The 21,113-nt window shown below is 59.6% G+C and overlaps 2 protein-coding genes across 6 annotated transcripts in view; one reads left to right on the forward strand and one right to left on the reverse strand.

The window, feature by feature from the left end:
* The first annotated feature begins 4,414 nt into the window (after positions 1-4,414).
* On the forward strand, positions 4,415-9,946 carry SHISA8 (shisa family member 8). Of its 4 annotated transcripts, none has more exons than XM_055253068.2 (4): positions 4,415-5,372; positions 8,142-8,275; positions 8,937-9,083; positions 9,326-9,946. In XM_055253068.2, exons 1-4 carry the CDS (start codon positions 4,843-4,845, stop codon positions 9,709-9,711), a joined length of 1,197 nt encoding a protein of 398 aa, XP_055109043.1. In that variant the 5' UTR covers positions 4,415-4,842; the 3' UTR covers positions 9,712-9,946. The 4 variants fall into 4 exon arrangements, with proteins under 4 accessions (XP_055109043.1, XP_055109039.1, XP_055109040.1 ...); XM_055253064.2 differs by having other exon boundaries at positions 4,416-5,372; positions 8,652-9,083; XM_055253065.2 differs by having other exon boundaries at positions 4,416-5,372; positions 8,760-9,083.
* Positions 9,947-12,123: 2,177 nt separating this feature from the next.
* SREBF2 (sterol regulatory element binding transcription factor 2) overlaps positions 12,124-21,113 on the reverse strand; it is a 75,241-nt gene continuing 66,251 nt past the window's right edge. For both annotated transcript variants that reach the window (XM_055253039.2, XM_063622892.1), the window contains 5 exons: positions 20,607-20,739; positions 18,900-19,068; positions 16,244-16,429; positions 14,384-14,495; positions 12,124-13,926 (listed from right to left, as the gene is read on the reverse strand). In XM_055253039.2, the coding sequence (XP_055109014.2) occupies positions 13,706-13,926; positions 14,384-14,495; positions 16,244-16,429; positions 18,900-19,068; positions 20,607-20,739 (821 nt within the window). In that variant the 3' untranslated portion in view covers positions 12,124-13,705. The remainder of the gene's footprint in view (positions 13,927-14,383; positions 14,496-16,243; positions 16,430-18,899; positions 19,069-20,606; positions 20,740-21,113) is intronic.

Raw genomic sequence — 21,113 nt, forward strand, 5'->3', positions numbered from 1 at the left:
TCCAGACCCCCTCCTGGTACCGGCATTTGCACCAGCAGGGAGCCCAGAGTCCCCAAGAACCTCTGCTTCTTGGGTAACTGCATCATTGAGGAAATGGAAGTGAAATTAGCTTAGGAATGAGGCCTTGGAGGCTTGTGGGTGGCATCCGCGGTCACGGTCTTCTCAGCCTGGCTTCAGTGGGGGCTCCCACCAGGCCGCATGTACCTGGGTGTTTCCTGTCTGGGGCCCACTGCTTCTCCCTGTAACCCTGCCGAAATGCTGGTGGCCCATCTTGCAGATGACAAAACTGAGGCCTAGAAAGGTTGAATGGCCCTGGAGAGCAGGAATTCCAACCCGGTCAGCCTGGTTCCAAAATAAAGGATAAAGGCTGGGCGCAGTGGCTCGCACCTGTAATCCCAGCACTTTGGGAAGCCAAAGTGGGCCGATAACTTGAAGTCAGGGGTTCAAGACCAGCCCTGCCAACATGGTGAAACCCTGTCTCTACTAAAAATACAAAAATTAGGCTGGGCCCGGTGGCTTACGCCTGTAATCCCAGAACTTTGGGAGGCCGAGGCGGGCGGATCACCTGAGGTCAGGAGTTCGCGACCAGCCTGATCAATATGGTGAAACCCTGTCTTTACTAAAAATTACAAAAGTTAGCCAGGCATGGTGGTGTGCACCTGCAATCCCAGCAACTCGGGAGGCTGAGGCAGGAGAATCACATGAACCCAGGAGGCGGAGGTTGGAGTGAGCCAAGATCGTGCCACTGCACTCCAGCTGGGTGACAGTGTGAGACTCCGTCTCAAAACAAAACAAAACAAAAATTAGCCAGGCGTGGTGGTGGGTCCCTATAAAGCCCAGCTACTCGGGAGGCTGAGGCAGGAGAATTGGTTGAATGCAGGAGGCAGAGGTTGCAGTGAGCCGAGATCACACCACTGCACTCCAGCCTGGGCAACAGAAGGAGACTCCATCTCCAAAATAAATAAATAAATAAAACCTAGAAACTCTGGGCATGTGGGGTTGGAAAGGGATTCCAGGAAGAGAGGGCAGCCTGCGTGTCCAGACAGGGGGCAAGTGAGCCTGGGTCAGGTGTTAGCAAGGGCCCTGTCGCGGGGTAGGAGTGCCTCCTGGATGTGCTGAACTGGCCAGAATGTGGATTCAGGGCTCATAATGCAGGTTCCAGGCCAGACCCTGCCCTTCCTGGCTGTGTGCCAGTCACAGCAAGTCACTTCCTCTAAGTCTTGAGTTTCTCTCTAGGAAATCCCAAACCTTTCCCAGGGCTCAGCAGAGCTGGCAGACTGGTCACCCACCATCTAAAATGGGGACACTGAGGCCCAGCACAGGCTATTTGTCATGTCCACACCTCTCAGGGCTCCCAGCCTTCCCCAGCCAGAACTGAGCACCAGGTGAGGGCTGGACACGGAGGAAGGCCGTTTGTGCACAGGAGCATGTATGCTGACAAACACGTGTGCACACACATGCCCACCGTGCAGGGAAGGCCCTCATAGTCATGCTAGCCCCAGACATGCACACTCTTGCTCTCACCCAAACACGCGCAGACACCCGCACACTCGAGCTGCCAGCATTGGGAGCTGGGGGCGGGGCGGGTGCCCTTCAGGAGCAGGGACTCGGCTCCTCTGCCCGCCCCGCGGGGCTCGCTGCAGATGCCAGGGGTTATTTTAAGCCTGGATCAATGGATGAGTTTTGGTGACACAGGCTTGGTGGTAGTGGAGGGGGGCAGGCAGAAGAGATAAGAGGTGGGTGCCCTGGAGCCTTGATGGAGTGAGAGACCCCGGGGTCCAGGGCAAAGGGGTCACTCCTCAGCCGGGCTGCTCTATCTCCAGATCCCCTCACCCGGCACATGGCCAGGCACCTGGGGCAGTGTCAGCTGAATGGGCAATCAGATCCCAGGACTCAGCCAGTCAGGGTCAGCTGGGCTCTGTGTTGACAGCTGCCCTCTCCTGCTCCACTCACTCCCCGCGGCCAGGTGTTCCCATGGAGAGGAGAGGGTATCCAGTGCCTGGCACAGACCCAGTAGTTGTGGTTACCTATGGCTGCTGGCTGACCACTGAATCAGATTGAGACGGGGAGGAAAGCATGTGCGTGTGTTTGGCAAGGGGTGGTGTTGGGGGTTGGACATCAGTCCCTGGGAGGGGCTGGAATCCACTTCCTTCGTTGGACAAATGGCTGTCACTATGTACATGTATTTGAAGGCCTGATGGGGTCAACATGAGGAAAGCACCCAGTGCCAGGACGGTGGGGACAGGAGGGTGTCCAGGAAGGGGGAGCACTGGGAGACTTGCCCTGACCCAGCAGGGTCACCCTAACTTGGAAGAGGCCCCAGTTCCAAGGGGGCAGAGACGAGCCTTTTTCAACCCATTGCCCAGCAACGGGTGGGAAAAGTGAGAGAAACGGTCTCTCTCAGAGCCCCTGCAGCCTCCAGGGCAGTGGGCAATGGGCAGAGGGTGGTGGGGACTTCAATACCAGTGGTACGGGTTGTGCCATGGCTTCCATTTCTAGGAATGGCCCTAAGAAAAGGAAGCGGGAAAGGATTCTCCAGAAAGTAGAGCTCAGAAGCTCTGAGAAGAATCACAAATGAGAAGTTTTTTTTTTGTTTTTCGTTTTTAAGACAGAGTCTCAATCTGTCACCCAGGCTGGAGTGCAATGGCACGATCTCGGCTCACTGCAACCTCTGCCTCCCAGGTTCAAGCGATTCTCTGGCCTCAGCCTCCCGAGTAGTTGGGATTACAGGCATATGCCACCATGCCCAGCTAATTTTTGTATTTTTAGTAGAGGTGGGGTTTCACCATGTTGGTCAGGCTGGTCTCCAACTCCTGACCTCGTGATCCACCTGCCTCAGCCTCCCAAAGTGTTGGGATTACAGGCGTGAGCCACTGCCCCCAACCAAACGAAAAGTTTAAGGATGGCAAAAAGTAAACCACAAACCAGTTACAATCCAGCATGTAAAGTGTGGCATATTTTAGTGTGGTTGTCTCTGGCCATGGGATTAAAGCAATTTCATTTAATTCCTTTGTTCATCTGTCTTTTTTCTTCTAAACTGGTAATAAGGGGTCCTTTAATGAGGGCGGGTTTTTGGGGCTGGATGGGAAGTGTGTGTACGTGTGTGTGCACGTGTGTGTGTAGGTGGGGGGAGCAGGCTGTCTTTGACCAGGGCACAAGGAGAAGCTGAGAGGGGAGGTCACCTCCTCTTCCTGTCTGAACCCATTAATACCTGAAATTAGCCGTCAGCCCCTCATGTCAGGCAACAGACTTGATCCTCCTTAAAATGTAAATCCTTCCTCTTCTTCTCCCTCACCTTCTCCACTTTCATAAGCTGGTCCCAGTTGCTGAGTGAAGGATGGATTGAAAGGGGACCAGGAGGGACCCTAGGGAGCCCCAAATGCTTCATCTCACAGAAACTAGGAGCTAGAGTCCTTTCATTCATTTATTCATTCAGCAAATGCCGACAGAGGCCTGAGCTGCACACTGGATGAATTGCACGCCCAGTCCTTGCCCTCCTGCTGTTTCCGTCTGGACAGAGGGAGGTTCCATATCGACCCCTACGTCCTGGAAGGGGCAGATTATGAGTCTGCCCTCCAGAAAGAGTCTTTGATGTTAAGATGAGATACTGAGGCAGGGAGAAGCCAAGCACCAGCACCTTCTCCAGTTCACCTCAACCCCGAAATCACCAGTGGGCCGTGCTGGGACCGGGTCCGGGCTCCTTAGGGCCCCAACACCCTACCCCTCGGTTTGTGAAAGGACCTGCGGGTCGGCGCAGGGCGGAGGTCTTCCTCTTCCAGGCTTTCCCTCTCCAGGGCAGGGGCGAGCCCAATCCCCCTCTCCTCACACCTGAGGGAGCAGATCGCAGAAGTGCGTCAGCCAAGCCGTGCCCATCGACGCAGGGATGGGGACATCCCTGGACCCCAGCCCAGCGTTCGAGGGGTCCTGGAACTGGGCTCGCGCCGTGGGGTAAATCTTTGGCCCTCTGAAGCGGGGCTGCCAGGGGAAGTCCTTTCCATTTGACAGGTGGAAAAATCGAGGCGCCGAGAGGGGAAGGAGCCCTCCTTATGTTATGATCAGAACAGACAGAGGGGACGGGAAGGAGGTGAGAGGGTGGCCCTGCCCGTCCCAGGGCAATTCCGGACTGCTTTGACCTCCGCGCCTGTAAGGTACAGGTCCCCGCACCTGTAAGACACGGACGCTCTAGTCGCGGGCCCTAGAACTGATCCCCTTCGAGCGCCCAGTTCCGATGAATGTTTCGGGGCAGTCTTTGGGAGGGGTCCCCTGTGGGGCCCCCGGCTGCGCGGGCCCTGCTGCCCTCTCTCGCCCCTCGCGGCAGCTGCGCTCCTCCCCCGGCTCTGCCTCCCTTCCGCCCTCCCTCCTCTCTCCCTCCCCCGCCCGCCCGAGCCCGCGCCGAGCCCGAGCGGGAGTCGGAGCCGGAGTCGGAGCCGAAGCCAGAGCGCGGGCTGTACGGAGCGCGCGGCGGGAAGGTAGCGGAGTCGGGCGGCCCGCGGCCCCGGCGCGGCCTCCGCTAGGGCCAAGACCCGCACACCTGCCCGGCCGGGGAGAAGCCGGGGGCCGCGCGCAGGCGAGGACCCGCCGCCCGGCCCGGGGGAGATTCCAGGACGCGGACCGGGCAGCTCGGGTCCGAGGTGAGCCCGGGCGGAGGACGCGCCCACCGGAGGTGCGGCCTCGGAGCTCCAGACCCAGCCCACTCGGGGCTGGGGTCCCCAGAGGAGGCCGACGGCCGAGGCGGCGTGCGCCGGGAGCCAGCGCGATCCCTGCGGGAGCGGAGGAGCCGAGCCTGAGGGAGCCGCGGCGCCCGGCCATGCACCGGGCGCAGTAGCAGGAGGCGCGGGCCCTATGGCGCGGGCCGGGGCGCAGGGACTGTTCGGCGGCCGCCGTCCACCCGGCCTCTGGCTCGCGCTCACGCTTCGGCTCGCGTTGCTGCTGGCGCGGCCGCCGTCGGGCCGCGCGGGAGCCCCAGAGGCGCAGGGTCCCGCGGCGCCCGCCACGACAGCCCCGGCGGGGGGCGACCGCTGCCGCGGCTACTACGACGTGATGGGCCAGTGGGACCCGCCCTTCAACTGCAGCTCGGGCGCCTACAGCTTCTGCTGCGGCACGTGCGGCTACCGCTTCTGCTGCCACGACGGGCCGCGGCGCCTAGACCAGAGCCGCTGTTCCAACTACGACACGCCGGCCTGGGTCCAGACAGGCCGGCCTCCCGCCCGCGCCCGCGACACCGCGGCGCCCCGGGACCTGGGCCGCGAGCGCAGCCATACGGCCGTCTACGCTGTGTGCGGCGTCGCAGCGCTGCTGGTGCTGGCCGGCATCGGGGCGCGCCTAGGCCTGGAGAGGGCGCACAGCCCGCGCGCGCGGCGCACCGTGACCAGGTGAGCACGAGCCGCCCCGGGACCCCTGCCTGCTCCTCGGACTGCTCTCCCTGCCCGCTGATCCTTCCCGCCGCTCTCGAAGCGCTGGTTCTCCCAGCGGGCCCCTTCTCTGGGTTTTCCTGTCTCCTTCTCCCCCCGCCGCCCCCCCACCACTTCATCAGGGAGACACCTGACACCGCCCTGACTCCCCTTGACCTTCTGCCCGTGCTGGGCGCCGCACCGCCTTTCCCTGCTCGAGTCTCCTCTGGAGGGCGGGGCGGGGGGGGCGGGTTTGGGGGGGTAGCCTTGGACAGAGGGCACCGGGTCACTGTCCAGGGTAAAGGGCGCCGCTGGCCAGGAGGGTGACCGGGCGTCTTGGGCACAGGGAAAGGAAGGGGTGCTTGGCTCTCTGGGTGCCCATCTCCTGCTTCTCCCCAGTCCTCCCTCCCCTCTTCCACCTTCTGCCTCTCCCCTGCCCCCACAGCTGTGACTCAGGGCTGCCCTTCCCTCCTTGGGTTTCATAGGCCTCCCCCCACTCACCCCATGCCACAGCTCCCAGGTGAAGGTCAGAGCTCCCTCTGCGTAGAAAGGGGACTCTGGAACACAGTCGTGTGTTGCTGAGGCCAGGACAGGTGCTTGCTGCATTCTGAGCTTGGTGTGAAGTGGGCACTACAGGGTCCAGGTCCCCTTCCTCGGTTGGAACGAGGACTCTGGGACTCTATGTGTCCTGACCCTGGAACTCCCACCCACATGTCACACGTGGCACTCACATGCCTCCGGCAACCCCCATGCCCTGTGGCCTGTGCCCTCCTCATCCACCCGGTCCCAGCACCCTTTGGGCCTGTGGGCTGCTGACACCGAATGTGACAGGCTGGTATTTAAAAGTGACCATAGAGAAGCCTTCATGCCCTGGTGGTCCAGATGTGGACACTTTCCCCTCCTGGGCCTCAGAGGCAGGGGGTAAGGGCTTCCTTGGCACTTCAGCACCCCTCGCTCCCGAAACCACGTAGCCCACTTTCTCCCAGGGAGCTCTAGGGTGAAGCTCGGGCTGGCACCCTGGCCTCCACCCTCAGCTCCTGCACTGCCTTCCGGAGGTGGAGACTCCTGGCCTGGCTTCTGGATGCTGCAGGGGTAGGGGCTAGGCTGCCCGAATTTGGGGGTCCCTCATGCTGGGTGAGGGTAGCATGGAAGAGGCCTGTGTATGTCTTTGACAGGGGTGGGGAAAAAGGAACTTAGGGCCATGATGGTGAGGGGTGGCTGCGGCAGCCCAGCTGACATGTTCATCCTGAACTCCCTGCACCTGCTGGGAATGGGGCAGCAGGTTTGGTGATGCCTCAGGAAAGCCGCGCCCACCCCTGCTGTGCTGTGTGGTGTAGGCCAGTCCCTTCTCCTTTCTGGGCTTCAGGCTCCCATGGCCCCTGACTCCCTTTTCTCTGCTGGGGAGACCTGGAATGGGACGTAGGCTCGTGTGTGGGTGTGTCCTGAGTCCCTGTCCTCCCCTCGAGTCTCACCCTTCATTCTGCTGTGTTGGGGTTGAAGGCCAGGGAAGGTTTCTCAGAGGGCTTGGGGGTGGGGGGGCATCTGGAAAGAGTTTGTGCAAAGGCCCAGAGGCGTGGCAGTTACTCAGCTGTCAGGGAGACAGGAGCTGGTGGTGCTTGCCTAGAGATGAGGCCACAGAGGTGAGCTGCTGGGGAGTGGGCAGGGCAGGAAGGTCAGCCCAGGCAGGTACTAGCATGGTTTCAGACCCTGCCACCAAACCTGAAGCCAGACCTCGGCCATCCCTGGTGTCCTGCCTCCTGAATGCCCTTCACGAATCAGCCATTTGAGGCTCCAACCCCAGAAGGAGGGTCAGGCTGAGTAGGAGAAAATCATGGGTTCCGGGTTCTGAAGGCAGCTGGGCTGCAGACACTGTCACATCACAGCTGGGTGGGGGCTGGGTGTTGGGTCCAGGGAGGTGGCTGTCCAAAGTCACACAGCCTGTGGGTCCTGGGCTGCCACCAGGGGGTTTCCCAGCATCCCCTTTCCCTCATCCATCTGTCCTTCATGCCCGTGATGGCAGCTTTATCCCAGGTCCCAGCAGAAGCCGCAGCTGCAGGGGCAGTTAGGCAGGCAGGTAAATAAGGCATCCTGGGCCGGGCGCGGTGGCTCACACCTGTAATCTCAGCACTTTGGGAGGCTGAGACCGGCGGAGTTGGAGACCAGCCTGGCCAACATGGTGAAACCCCGTCTCTACTAAAAATACAAAAATTAGCCGGGTGTGGTGGCGGGCACCTTATAATCCCAGCTACTAGGGAAGCTGAGGCTGGAGAATCACTTGAACCGGGGAGGTGGAGGTTGCAGTGAGCCGAGATTGCGCCATTGCACTTCAGCCTGGGCAACAGAGCGAGACTCTGCTTCAAAATATAAAAAAATTAAAAAAAGGATTCCTGGAGGAGGCCGCTGATGGGGTCTGAAGAATGAGTAGCAGTTTTTTGGGAGAAGAGGCAGGAAAGCAGAGAAGGCTCGCGTTAGGAGGGGAGGCTCACCTGGGGAAGGTCCGGGAGCGTGGGCTCCAGGGAGGGGAGGGAAGGGGAGCCTCATTAGAGTTTCCTGACCTGCTCTGGGAAGCAGCTGTCTTGGGGCCACAGGTGAGGCTGGCAGATACTGCCTGGGAGGGGAAGCTCGTGTGTGATTTCGAGCACCGGAGAGGATGAAAGAACTGCCCAAGGCCGCACGGTGAGACGGTGGTGGCCGGGGCTGGCTTTTGATGAGGTGGGAGACAGAGGGCCACCCCGACCGCTGTCCCCGCAGGGCGCTGACAGAGCTTCTGAAGCAGCCGGGCCCCCAGGAGCCATTGCCTCCCACCCTGGGCCCACCCCTGGGTGGCTGTGTCCAGGTGCAGATGGGGGACGGCCTCCCCCGGGGCTCCCCCCACAACAGCGCAGGTGAGTCGGTGGCGGGCGGGGCTGAGCGGTGGCGGAGCACGCGGAGGGGCGTGAGAGGCCGAGAGGGGGTCCCTCGGCTGGGGCGTAGAGGCTTCCCCGGTGGAAATGAGCCGCGGCCTCTGCGGGTGAGGGGCCCGACCGGCCAGCCAGCTCCCCAGGGTGGAGAGGGACCCCCCACGGGTCCTGCGGCCTCGAGTCTGGGGGGCTGTGATGTGTGAGGAAGGTTCCAGATGCAGGATTTGCTGGCCGCGGCTATGATCTGAGGCTCGGGCTCCGGAGCCTCCCCCTGGGTCTCTCGAGAGGCAGGCAGGCTTGGCAGCCCCCACGCCCCGTCTGGGTTCTGTTCCTCAGACATCCCCCGTCTCGGCGGGAGCAGGTCCCAGGACTCCGCGCCTGGCTCGAGCGTCGCCTCCGGGCGAGCCCTTCTTGAGGGTGGCAACCCCCGGGCTGGCTGCCGCCGCCGCTGCGCGTGACTCGGAGCCAGGCCCTGTTCCAGGCGCTGGAGGCTGCCGCGAAGACAGGCTTGGCTCGCAGCCTCGCCCGGAGACCGGTCCCCCAGGTTCTCACCGAACGGCCTCGGGGAGAGGGCTACGGAGAGGTGACAGCGAGGGCGGAGTGACCCGGGGCATCGGACCGAGCCGCGTCTCACTCCTCGCTCCAGACAAGAAGCGCCTCAACAACGCGCCCCGGGGCTCGGCCGCCCCGGGGCCTCCGCGCGGCCCGCGGCTGCAGGGCGGCGGCAGCCTGACGCTGCAGCCCGACTACGCCAAGTACGCCACGTTCAAGGCCGCCGCGCTCAAGGCTGCAGGTGAGTGGCGGGTGCGGGCAGCGCCAGGGCACCTGGGCGCACGAGCTTCCGGACTACGACGCGCAGGGCCCCAGCTCTAAGCGCCAAGTTCCGAGTTCCGCGCGCCCGCCGCTCGGCCAATCGGCTCCCGCGCCCCAGCGGGCCCCGCCCCCGGCCCGCCCCGGCCCCGGCCGGGACCCCTTGTCCAGTCCGGAGCTTGGGTGCTTGGCGCGGCGTGACTCTTCCCTGCCCTGTTCCCGCAGAGGCCGCCCCGCGGGACTTCTGCCAGCGTTTCCCCGCCCTTGAGCCGTCCCCGCGGCAACCCCCAGCGCGGGCCCCGCGACCACCCCCGGACTTGCCTGCGCCGCTGGACGCCTGCCCCTGGGCCCCGCCTGTCTACGCGCCCCCTGCCGCGCCGGGCCCCTATGCCGCCTGGACCGCCAGTCGCCCGGCCCGGCCCACCCCGCTCGGCTACCCGACGGCTCGGGCCTTCCAGGTACCCCGGCGACCCGGTCAAGCGGCCCGGCGCCAGTTCAGCGTGGAGAAGATGCCTGAGACCTTCAGCCGGCAGCCCCCGGGCCTTTACGGCAGCGCGGGCCGCGGGTCCCGGTACCTAAGGACCAACAGCAAGACCGAGGTCACCGTGTGAAGCGGGGCCGCGGTCCCCTCGAGGCCACGGTTCCCTCGAGGCATGGGCTGGGGCCCTGTCTGCCCGTCGGAGCCCCAGGCCACAGGGAGAGGAGCGCCTGCTGTAAGGCCAGCTCTTCTGTCTGCCTCAGCGGCACTGGTGTCTTGGAGCCTGCAGGCCGCGGGTTCGTCTTGTAAATAAGCCATTTTATGTGGTTCCTGCCCCTGAGAATAAAGAAGCCCCAGCGTGGCTGCGAGGCAGCGTTGGTCACTGACTGGACAGATGGCAGTGCAGGTAGAGGTCACGGTGAGTGCAACGTTGGAGGACTGCTCCAGTGCACCAGCCAGAGCCAGGGGGAAGTGGCTGGAGAGGGTGGCCAGGGTTGAATGTCAGGGTTAATGCTCACCCCAGTGGGAGCCCTGGGAGAGAGGGAAGTTAGACTTCAGCCATAGAAAGGCCTGGGCACAGGAGAGAGGGCTGTTGGGTCCAAGGCCCAGTGGGGGGTCCATGCCCTGTCCTGAAGGTGAGCCCGCTCCAGCCGCCACTCTGCAGCTTGAGTTGGCTGAACCTGGCTGATGCTCACTGACCACTGGCGGTGGGCCAGCCCCTGGCCTGCAGGTCGCTTGGCCAGATTGGCCCCGGGCTACCCCCCTTAATGGGTGTGGGCCGTGTGGACATCTGGTGCTCCGGATGGGGGCGCCTCCTCCCAGGAGCTTCTCTGAAGGAAATGGGGGAAAAGCTAGAGCAGGGGCCCTGGCAGTGTCCCTCTGGGAGGGCTTCCGGCACCTGGCTGTGGCCCAGGGCACTGCTAGCAGCCTGCGTGCATCTTCCACAGAGTTCCTCTGCGCCAGGTAACGCTGGGGAGACTAGGGGCAGGGCTGTGGCTGGTTGAGGTGTGTGACCTCAGCAAAGCCACCCAGGTGGGTCTGTTTCTCTCCTGAGTACCTGAAGTGTGGTGTACTGTTTTAAGAACAATGGCCACCATTTGTTGGCCTTTCTCATGAAATCCACAAGCACCTCAAGGGGGTGTGTCTTTACAGAGGAGGAAATTTGGGTTTTGAAACCTAAGTAGCTTGCCCAAGGTCACCCAGCAGACTCCCAGGTTAGGACCCTCCTGAATTGCTGTGAATCGGCTGGAATGGCAAGCAACAGGCAGTTTGGCTGGGAGGGAGGGTTCTGAGTGTTGGTGGGGAGGGGTCCTTGTTCCCAGGGTATATATAAACAGTCTGGAGCTTTCCTTCTGCTGGTTGGGCTGCCCTGAGGCCCCAGAACCCACCAGGCCTGGTCTCCACTCCTGCCATGAAGGGTCCACCTCCCTGTCCCTTTAGGCTGTTAAGGAAACCAAGGCCTAGAAGCACCAGGACAGAGCCCTGGGCCCACGGTCCTGCCTCTGTCCCACAGCTGTGCAGAGCTGGAAGAGGAGGGTGCGGGCTGAGTTACGGAGCCTACACAGACTCACAAAGGAATCTGGTTCCTTCTCACCCCACCTCCCACCCCCTGCCCCCCAACGCATGATGCACCTGTGGCTGGGGTGTGCCAAGAGTGGGCAATTCCCCCTGCTCATTCTCAGTCCCAAGGGCCCTGGATCTTCATCCCAGTGGAGCCAGGCTGAGGCTGTGGGCAGTGGCCATTCCTGAAAATGATGGAGCTGTGCACGGGACCAGCTGCAACTGGGCCTCACCGGGCTGCTCTGGTCTCAGGGTAGCCTGCTGTGACTACCCTTCAGAGAAGGATGTGGCTCATAGCTGAAGGGATTCAGCCCCATGCTCAGTCACATCCTGACTCCTCTTGCAATGAGGCCCAGCACTCCCATCCCAGTCTATGGTCCTGTCCCCTGGTGTGTCTTATGCCAAGCCTGGCCTCGCCAGCCACACAAGGCACTCGCTGTAAACTTGCATCCCATCATGCAGTCCTGGCACACAAGCCTTTGGAGCTGCAGTTCATGGCTGAGCTTAGTTTCCCAATTCTGCACACGTGGAAGTGGAGACTGAGGCCAGGTCCCACCCAAGGTGACCCAGCTGGGAAGCACAGGACCTGGACTTGGATCTGACTTGTGGGCCAGTGAGCCTCCTGGCTCAGAGGGTCACTGCCTTCAGGGAGGGGGAAACTAAGGAGCAGTTTACCCAGTGGGGGAGAGGGTCAGCACCCCAAATCTGTCAGCCAGCCAGCATTACATCCAGGGAACAAGCTGGAACCTGGATACAGTGACCTCTGACCCCCCAAAGCGCCACCCACAGCCCTTTTATCCCAGGCTGGAGGGTGCACCAGGCACCGGAAGGAAGGTGGGTAAGGGAGGCCCATTAGACTGAAGCCAGGGGTCCTCTCAGCAGTTGGCGGGCTGCCCTCAGTCCCTGGCCCATTGCCTGCCAAGTCATGCAGCCCCTTGGCTGGGCACCACAGCAGTCGCACTACAGACCCTCACACACCTTGTGCTGGGTGGTACCAATCTGTGTTTATTGAATAACCTATGTCTGGGACACGGTGACTGATTGAACATCAAGAAAGCCATGGGTGTATCCCCCTTTTCAGTGAAAAACCACCCCCTCCCACCCCCAAACAATAGTGAGAAAAGGCACAGGACATACACACGACACGCAGGCGGGCAGGGTCCATAAGTTACAGTGAGAGTAGGGGAGGGGCATGAGAGAAAGCAGGTGGGGTCCAAGCACACCCCAGGGATAACTTCCAGCCTGCATCAAGGTGGCCCTGCTGTGAGCACCCCCCAGTCTGTGCTGGGGCTACTGCCCACCCTCTGCTCCAACCAGCCTGAGGATGGGGCACAGGGAGGCAGGGCCCGTCACTCAGGAGGCCATGGGAGAAACAGTCTTCGGGAGGTGCTGCACCTGGGGGCCCAGTAAAGTAGGACTTTTTCTCCTAGGACCCGCATTGAGGCAGGGGACCTCATTCCTAGTGCCCACCATAGGCAACCTTCTGCCCACTCTGAAAAGAGGGGCTTGCCACTGGGGAGGGATTGGGGATTGGTCCCTGCCATCCTGGTTTATCTTCAGCTCAAGAATTATTAGGGATAAAAATATACAGATATGCCTCAACTTACCATGGGGTTACTTCCTGATAAACCCATCATAAATGAAAATATCCTAAGTCAAAAATTCATTTAATACCCCAATAGACCAATTGTAAAGTTGAAACATGGTTTAAGTTGAACCACTGTTAAGTTGGGGACATTCTGTACTGTGGGGGTAGGAGTTGGGGTAGGGGGAGGAGGGAACCTAGAAGCCATGCTGAAGGCCCCTGGTCCCCAGTCCCAATGGGTGGCTTCATTTCTCCCAGCCCCCTGGGCCTACCCTGAGCTTGGGCTGACATCCTAGGAGGCGGGGAGTGGGAAGGAACAGGACAATTAAATAAGATACCATTTATTTTTTTAAAAATTAATTAAAAAATAATGCCAACATTATTTCATCCATCCGCAGGCCTGCCCCCTGCCTCCCACCAGCCTCCCAGGGCTGGGCACAAATGAGCAGGCTGTCATGCCCAGGGGAGGGAACACAGACCCAGGGAGAGAATCAAGACGCTACAGCAACTCAGCCTCGCATCATGGCAAACCCAAGCACACTGGTAGAAAACATTCGTATAAAAAGGGGAGGGCATGCTGGGCACAGGCCTGAGGGCAACTGCTCCCTGGTGCTCAGAGACTGCTGTCCCCCAGAGAAAGCCTGATAAAAACTGAGGAAGCAAAAAGGAGAGAGTCGGGTTCAGGAGAAAGAAACTCAGGAAAGGCTGGAGGCAGGGGCTTGGGAGCTCCCCCTGCTGCTATCAAGTCAGGGCTGCCCAGTTTCTGCCCTGCCACCTTTCCTCTCATGCCCACCAGGCCTTGGACCATGGGCATCTAGTGACAGCAGCTTTAAGGGGCTCTGCTGGCCTGAGGTGGCCCAGAAGCCTTGGCAGGTGACAGCTAAGAAGACAAGGCTCCTCCCCACCACTCTCAGCGGGAAGATGCTGGGGGGGAAGAGAGAGAAACTGAGAGAGAGGTGGAGGGGTGGGCTGAGCCTGGTGGTCAGGAGGCGGCAATGGCAGTGCCACCACCCAGCTTAACAATCATCTGCTGGCAGTCGTTGCAGGAGCGCCGGTCGCCCACCTTCTCCAGGGTGCGGGCAGCTTCGGCCAGCAGCACTGCCCGCTGGCCCGGGGAGGAGAGGAAGGAGAGGGGCAGGTGGCGGCAGGCCAGCAGGATGGCGGTGGCCCGCTCTCGCTGGCCGGGCCAGGCATCCACCTCTCCTGTGGGAAGGAGATGTGTGTCAGAACCCAGAATCTACCATGAAGCTGGTGCTGTTCCTTGGCGTTACCTGGAATCATTCACTGAACGCTTACATCCATCCTGGGAGGTGGGGTCTGCTGCCCCACCCAGTCCACGGAAAAGAAGTGAACTTGTCCAGCCTCTCACGGCCAGCCGGTGGTGGGGCTGAGATGGACCCACATGACCTGGCTCGAGCCTCTGCTTCTATGCCTGTGCCTGTGCTGGGACGCCACCCCAACCCTCCTTCCCTGATCAGAGCATGACCCATGACCACGCCAACCCCTGCAACCCACCAAGGGCGGCCTCAGGCTTCTTTCTCAGGCGAGAGGTGTGCTGGGCACCACTGCCAGATGTGGGAGCTGGGCTGGCCCCTCCCCTCCTCTCTTCCCAGGGTGCAGGGCCCGGCCCAGCCTGTGAGCTGGGGAGTGGTGGACTCACCGTGCTTGGCGCTCTGTGTGGTGCGCCGCCGCAGGCTGTGTTCCAGCAGCTGGTGGGTGCGGGTGGGGCTGGCTCCTGCCATCAGGCGCACGGTGGCTTCATGCAGGAACACCTGGGGAGGTGCCGGGGTGACATCCATCATACCCCTGGTCCCCACCTGTCTATGCCCAGGGTAGCTCTCCCTGAGCCATCTCGCCTGCCACCTGATGACATCCCTTCCCACACCACCCTGCCTTGCTCACCCCTGAAAAGCAACCTCTGTTGTCTCGTACTCTGACCCTGAGCCAGGCCGGAAACCTGGCTGAACGGCAGGAGCAGGATGAGAGGATAGAGAGGCAAAAGGCCTGCTTTTCCCAACTGGTGACAAGAAAGCCCTGGATGCACCTTGTGCGGCTGGTAGACAAGTGCTCTGGGTGAAGCCCCAAGGCCCTGGAGGCTGCCTCCAGTTTGACAAAAGGACAGGTGTGACAGGGACAGAGGGGTGAGGAGGGACAGTTGGGCTGGTACCAGAGAGGCTTGGTATCCTCTTTCCGTATCTTTAGGAAGGAACAGAGTCTAGAGGTGTGCGGGTGAAGTCTGCAGCGCTTAGGTATGAGCCACTGGGGGGTGGAGGGCAAGGCTGAGGTCTGTCATTTCTTAAAATCTCAAGCTCTTTTTGATGCTTTTATATCTCAGTCTTCAGTGCTGCCAAGTGGATTCTGGTCCTGGTAGGCGATGGGGAGCCACTGATGGGCTCTCAGCAGGGAGAAGCAGAATGGAAATGGTGTTTAAGAGGAGGCCTTTGGACCAGGCGAGGTGGCTCACACCTGTAATCCCAGCACTTTGGGAGGCTGAGGCAGGAGGATAGCTTGAGGCTAGGGGTTTGAGACCAGCCTGGGCCAATAGACCCCATCTATTATGAAAAAAAGGCCACTGATGCCAGCCATGCTGTGAGCAGACCAGAGAGCTGACCAGAGTGGGCTCCAGGAGGCAGGGGTGCCGCTCCAGGCCTTGGGGTACATGCCATCTTTTCCACAGTAAGGAATGGCTCTCTGATATTGTCTGTCGTGTCTGTCTTGGCTCGCTGCACACAGTGGCCACAGTGCAACCCTGTGTGGGTCCCGCAGCACCTCAGGGTGATGGGTGTGGAGGCTGAATACCAGGCTCCACGGCAGCAGCTTTGCTCTGAGGCCTTCTTCCAGCCCAGCCTGTGCCCCCTCAATGACACTTCTGAGTCATCTCACTCAAATTTTTAGAAAAAAATACAGGTACAAATATGTTGAATACATTATGTAGCAATAAAAATAAACAAAAAAGGAAATAGCTGGAGCCTGGCAAGCCCAATCATAGAACTTTCCTCCGTGACTTAGTTCAGATCATGTGGCCACTGCCAAGGGGATGTTACCCAGCAGCAGAACCGAAGCCTCTAGCTACTGTGAAAAAGAATCAAAGTGAATTTCCCTTTAAGTGCGCTTCTAGAGAAATTGTCACTTTGCCAACAGTTATGAAAGTCAAAGTGGAGCTCGGGACCAGGCCAGGAGCCCTGACTTGCCGCCATTGCCCTCAGAGCCCTCCCACCCAGCATGTGCCTGGGGAGGCACAGCTCCCTGCTGTCCCTTGTCTGTGGCAGCAAAGTATGGCCTGCTCCCTGCTGAGCTCCAGGGCCAGGCATACAGCAGGCAATCAACCAACGTGTGCTAAACACAGGGACACATGGCGCCCAGCCCAGTGTTGGGCACGAGCCAAGCAGGTGCTCGACAGGTCACCAGGCTGACCTCAGAGGGCCAACTCCACAACCACACGCTGGTGCCCATGCTGGGTTCTGGGCTCAGGCCCCACAGGCTCCAATCTGCCCTGCCCCACCAGCCAGCTGGGCCTCACCTTGCGGTACGCTGGGCGGAAGCTGTGTGCCAGCCTGCGCAGGCTGCCCAGGTCCCGTTGGAAGCCCGCCAGTTCAGCGCCTGATGCGTGGTAGGTCTCCCCCACAGCCTGGCTGGCACTGGCCTGTTTTTGCCAGAGTGCTGTCCGTAGCGACAGTAGCAGGTCACAGGTGAGCAGCTGGACCACCTGTGGGGTCAGCCACGAGAGAGGGGAGACAGGTGACTGGCCCATCCCTGAGGCAAGGATCCCAGCACCTACCAGGCTTCTCCCCAGACCAACATTCAGCAGCTCTGGGAGGAAGTGGAGAGCCCCAGAGTCTGGCGAACTCTGCAGGACGTGAGGGAACAGCTCAGGGGAGAACTAGTCCCTTCCATGGCCCCAGGAGGTGGGAGACAAGCCCTCCCCATACTGCAGGTGAGAAAGCAAGGCTCTGAAAGGGACAGCAGCTTGTATAGGGAACACAGCACAGGCAGGTGGCAGGGGCAGAAATAAAACCCTGGTAGGTTGAAGGCGCAAGTTCTTCCACCCCGTGGGAGCCCCACCATGGCTGACTAGGAGGCTGAGATACCCACAAGGTGCCAAGGAAAAGCCTGAAGTGGCAGCAGAGCCTGTAGATGGGGTTGGGGGAAGGAGGAGGAGGAGGGGGAGAGGGAGACAGGTGTCTCAGAAGACAGAACCACAGAATGCCTTAGTGCTTGGGGACTAGGCCTACTGACCCGGCTTTGCCACTTACTAGCTACATGACCCTGGCATAGGGACTTAGTCTCTCTGAGCCTCAGTTTCTTCATCCAAAAAAATGGAAATGGCACCACCACAGGGCTGTTGTATCATATGAGAAGGTACTGCATGTGGGCCATGCATACTCTCTGCCCACTACCTATGGGGCTGGGCTGCCCGCCCGGCTCGCAGTGGCACACCTGCACGACACTGAGCAGTGAAGAGCAGTGAGTCCTTGTTGAGATGGGCCACAAGCAGCCCTCCGGTCCTGATGAACTCCCTCAGGCTGAGCCTCATCTCACCCAGCCCTGGCTTTCCTCCTTCCCAAGACACTGGGCCTGGGGAAGACCCTGCCCTGTCCCTGCACAAGCCCTTGATCCTTGCCTACACTGTTTTCTGGCTGTTGTGTGCTTCAAGGGGATGTGGAAAAGGATCCCTCTCCTCAAAACCTAGCGCTTCTAAGCTGTGCATGCTGCAGAAGCGCCTGTGGGCATGGAGGAGCAGGCCTATGTCTGGATTCTGCCCTCCGAGGGTCATCAGGCTGCATGGTCTAGGCTCACTCTCCTACCACAGAGCTGCTACTAAGGAACCCCAGTCCAAAGGGTGGCTGCAAGCCTCTCATTCCCCAAACTGAGCCTGTACTGTTTGGTTCTCTCATGAAGACAAATATGGAAGAGACTACTGGAAAGCCCAAAAGAGAAGGTGAAATGTGGCTCACCATCTGCCTTTGGTCTTGGCAGCCCAGGGCATTTGGGCCCCGCACCAGCTTTTTTTAAAAGATGGAGTCTCGCTCTGTTGCCCAGGATGGAGTGCAGTGGTGTGATCTCGACTCACCACAACTTCTACCTCCTGGGTTCAAGTGATTCTTCTGCCTCAGCCTCCTGAGTAGCTGGGATTACAGATGTATGCCACCACACCTGGCTAATTTTTGTATTTTTAGTACAAACGGGGTTTCACCATGTTGGTCAGGCTGGTCTCGAACTCCTGACCTCAGGTGATCTGCCCACCTCAGCTTCGCAAAGTGCTGGGATTACAGGTGTGAGCCACCGCGCCCAGCCAGTTTGGGCCTTTTCTGCACATTGCCTGTCCCTGTAGGGGCTGCCATGCTGTACTGGGTTCATCCCAGTGCCCAGGTCCACTGACAATATCTAGCTTGAAGTACTAGCCTAGCCAGCTGAGACCAAACCCCAGGGAGTGGCTGAGAATCTGAATCTCCAGGACTTTCCCTGTCCCTCCGACGCTGGAGCTAAGGACATGTTCCCCAGGAGACCAGGTGATGCTCCACTTTCAGCTGGGTGCCCTCCTGTTTCCTGGGATGGCTGTGATTTGGGCCCCAACAGTGGCAGCAGTGCCCTCTATCAGGATCCCCTCCCCCACGTGATAGGGCCTTCGGTCAGGGCAGTCTCTCGAGGGCCAGGCAGGCCTCTGTGATGCACTGTGGAAACATTGCATGGATACCACCAGAACATGCAATGCAACTACAATGCACCGCAGCTGCCCACCAGGAGGTGTGCGGCCAGCCAAGGAGGTGCCCAGGGTGGTCTTCAGCTCTGTTTGTGTGCCTGAGGGGGCAGGAACCCACTCCAAGGCTGCCTGCAGAGGCCTGGGAAGTCACGCAAACCACTGGAGCAAATGCAGGGTGAACCCCTGGCCAGCTAGGGTGCACCTGGGCTTACAGAGGCTATGGGCCAGCAGGACCTGGGACTCTGGGAGCCTAAGAAAGGTGCAGGTAGAAACATGCTTGCCTCAGAGGCTGAAAAGGGGTGAAAAGGGAGTCCACCTAGGCCAACAGGCCATAACTTTTTTTGAAAGGGGGCTGCTGTCCTGGTTTCTGTCTTTTGGATGGCCCCACCCATGGGGTCAGCATGAGGTGAGTGGGAGTGTTCTCATAAACCAGTGCAGAGCACCTCCCCCAGGGGCCAGCTCAGCTCCCACTCACGTGGTTGAGGGCAGGGTCAGAGGTGGCCCCGCTGACATTTAGGCTGCTCCATAGGTGGCCGCTGGCCCTCTCGCAATGGCAGAAGGAACTCTGCTGCCCATCTGCTTTCCCAGGGAGTGAGGCATGCATGGCTCTGCAGGCATGGAAGACGGCCTTCACCAGGGGGCTCCTGCAGCAGTGACAGGGAGTTGAGAGGCAGGTCACTATGTGTCACCCGCGTGACAGGCAGAGGGGCCCAAGCCAGTGACCGCCACGCCCCACACTGATATGACATGTGCATCTGTTGACTTCAGTGCTGCCACTATGGCTCCAGGCCACTGGCTCCAGATCTGAAATGCCAGCCCTGAGCTAGGGTTAGCGCCCCACCCTTTAGCACCTTCATTCAATGCTGGAAGTCAGAGACACAGGCTTCACCATCACGTCTGCTGCTAAGAAGCCACCCAAGATAGTCATTCCAACATCTGTGCCTCAGTTTCCTTACCTATAAAGTGGCCACAATAAGGTGTTGTACCCATTCTTTAAGGGACCACCCCCCCAGATATGTGGTATTAAACTCTCTGGAGATACTCAGTTAGCTTCTTTCTGTAGAGCAGACTGGGAGTGGAAGGGGAGGCTAAGGATTGGGGAGGGTTATCATAGCATCCTAGTCCCTGAAAAGCAGAGGGACCCAGGGGTAAGTGAATCCAGCAGGCAGCAGTGCCTGCAGGGGTGTCTTGGCTGTCCATGGAAGCTCTGCTGCTCTGGAATGAGGTGACTTTGGACAACTTACCTGCTGAGTCTCAGTGTCCTCAGGCACATTGACTGGGGGAGACACACATACAGGTGGAATGCTATACCGGGCTGGGTGCTTACCTAGTCAGAGTGCTTAAAAATGGGGCTACTTCAATGAAATTAGGGTGTCACATCTACTTCAGGGAACACAGGACTTCAAGCCTGTGTACACTCACTCTTCTCAGCTCCTTCCTGTGCGCTGGTTAAAAGTCTGCTTGATAGGAAATGCTACAGCCTTGACTCTAAGGATAGGACCTCGTGGGGCCTTTCTGTCTTGGAGCATTTTACAGTTTCTCTTAGAACACTCAGATCCAATTAGAAACAGCTGGGGAGTCAGCAGGCAGGGCTGCCTATCACTAGTGCCAAATGCCCCCAAGATGCAGACATGAATCTCCAAAGAGGAATGTCAGAAGCTCTCTGGTTATGCCATGTGCTAAAGGCTATTTTAGTTACAGGACAAAGTTGCCAGGGTTGATGGTGGGGCTGGAGGTGGCTGGAAGGAAAGTGGATAAAATGCTAGCACACAGGAGAGGATGCTCCAGTGCACATGTTTTGGGGGCAACAGTGGCCTCTCTGCACTGATTGTGAACCACCAGTGCCTGCCTCCACCACAAAACTTCTGAAGATGCTGGGGGCCACACTGTTCTCTTCTTTTCAGCCTGTGGCGCCATGAAGACTGCAGGGAAGAGGACCCGGAGGCAGTGCTGACAGCTGCTGGGACAACTGTCGTGTTGTGCAGAGCAGGACACTTGCACAGAGGACCTGCTGGCCCAACTTGAGTTCTCCATGGTGCCCTCACCTCCGACTTTTCTAGCCGCCCACCTGTCATGCAGTCTTGACCCTTCACCCCAACATGCCCACCCAGTCCAGCTTGCTCCTGCTAACTTCTCTCTTCCCTGGAGAGAAGCAAGTGAGTGGCCAAGGACGGTTACGCACTCTGTCACTTCCAGGGCCTTGGGGACGCGTTCCACTTTGGTAAAATGAGAGCGCACAGCTGCATCGTCTCCCTGGAGCCAGCTGATGGCCACAGTGATTGCAGACGTCCACCACCGACAGATGATGTCTGGACCTAGAGGAGAACAGCACCAAACGTACTCCAGCACCCACAGAAATGAGACCCGTGGCGCTCAGAGGCTGCTACACTTCCTTCCTAGGAGGTGGGTAACATCTTTGCCTGCTGGGAACAGGCCAGCAGCCTCTGGGCTCCCACACTCAGGATTCTGGGGGAGGGGAATAGACCAGCACAATCTTGGAAAGTTTTTGGCAATATGTATCAAGAGCCTTAAAAATGTTCATTCCTGGTTGGCTGCGGTGGTTCACGCCTGTAATCCCAGCATTTTGGGAGGCTGAGGCAGGTGGATCACCTGAGGTCAGGAGTTTGAGACCAGCCTGGCCAACATGGTGAAACCCCTTCTCTACTAAAAATACACAAAAAAATTAGCT

Source organism: Symphalangus syndactylus, chromosome 18, assembly GCF_028878055.3.
Source record: "Symphalangus syndactylus isolate Jambi chromosome 18, NHGRI_mSymSyn1-v2.1_pri, whole genome shotgun sequence".
NCBI classification, from domain to species: Eukaryota; Metazoa; Chordata; class Mammalia; order Primates; family Hylobatidae; genus Symphalangus; species Symphalangus syndactylus.

Excerpts from the sequence above, each read along its gene's own strand:
- SHISA8 (XM_055253064.2), top strand. The coding sequence starts at position 4,843 with ATGGCGCGGGCCGGGGCGCAGGGACTGTTCGGCGGCCGCCGTCCACCC. Across the intron at positions 8,276-8,651 it reads CTCCCCCCACAACAGCGCAG|GTCCCAGGACTCCGCGCCTG; the intron begins GTGAGTCGGTGG and ends CGGCGGGAGCAG. Across the intron at positions 9,084-9,325 it reads CGCCGCGCTCAAGGCTGCAG|AGGCCGCCCCGCGGGACTTC; the intron begins GTGAGTGGCGGG and ends CTGTTCCCGCAG.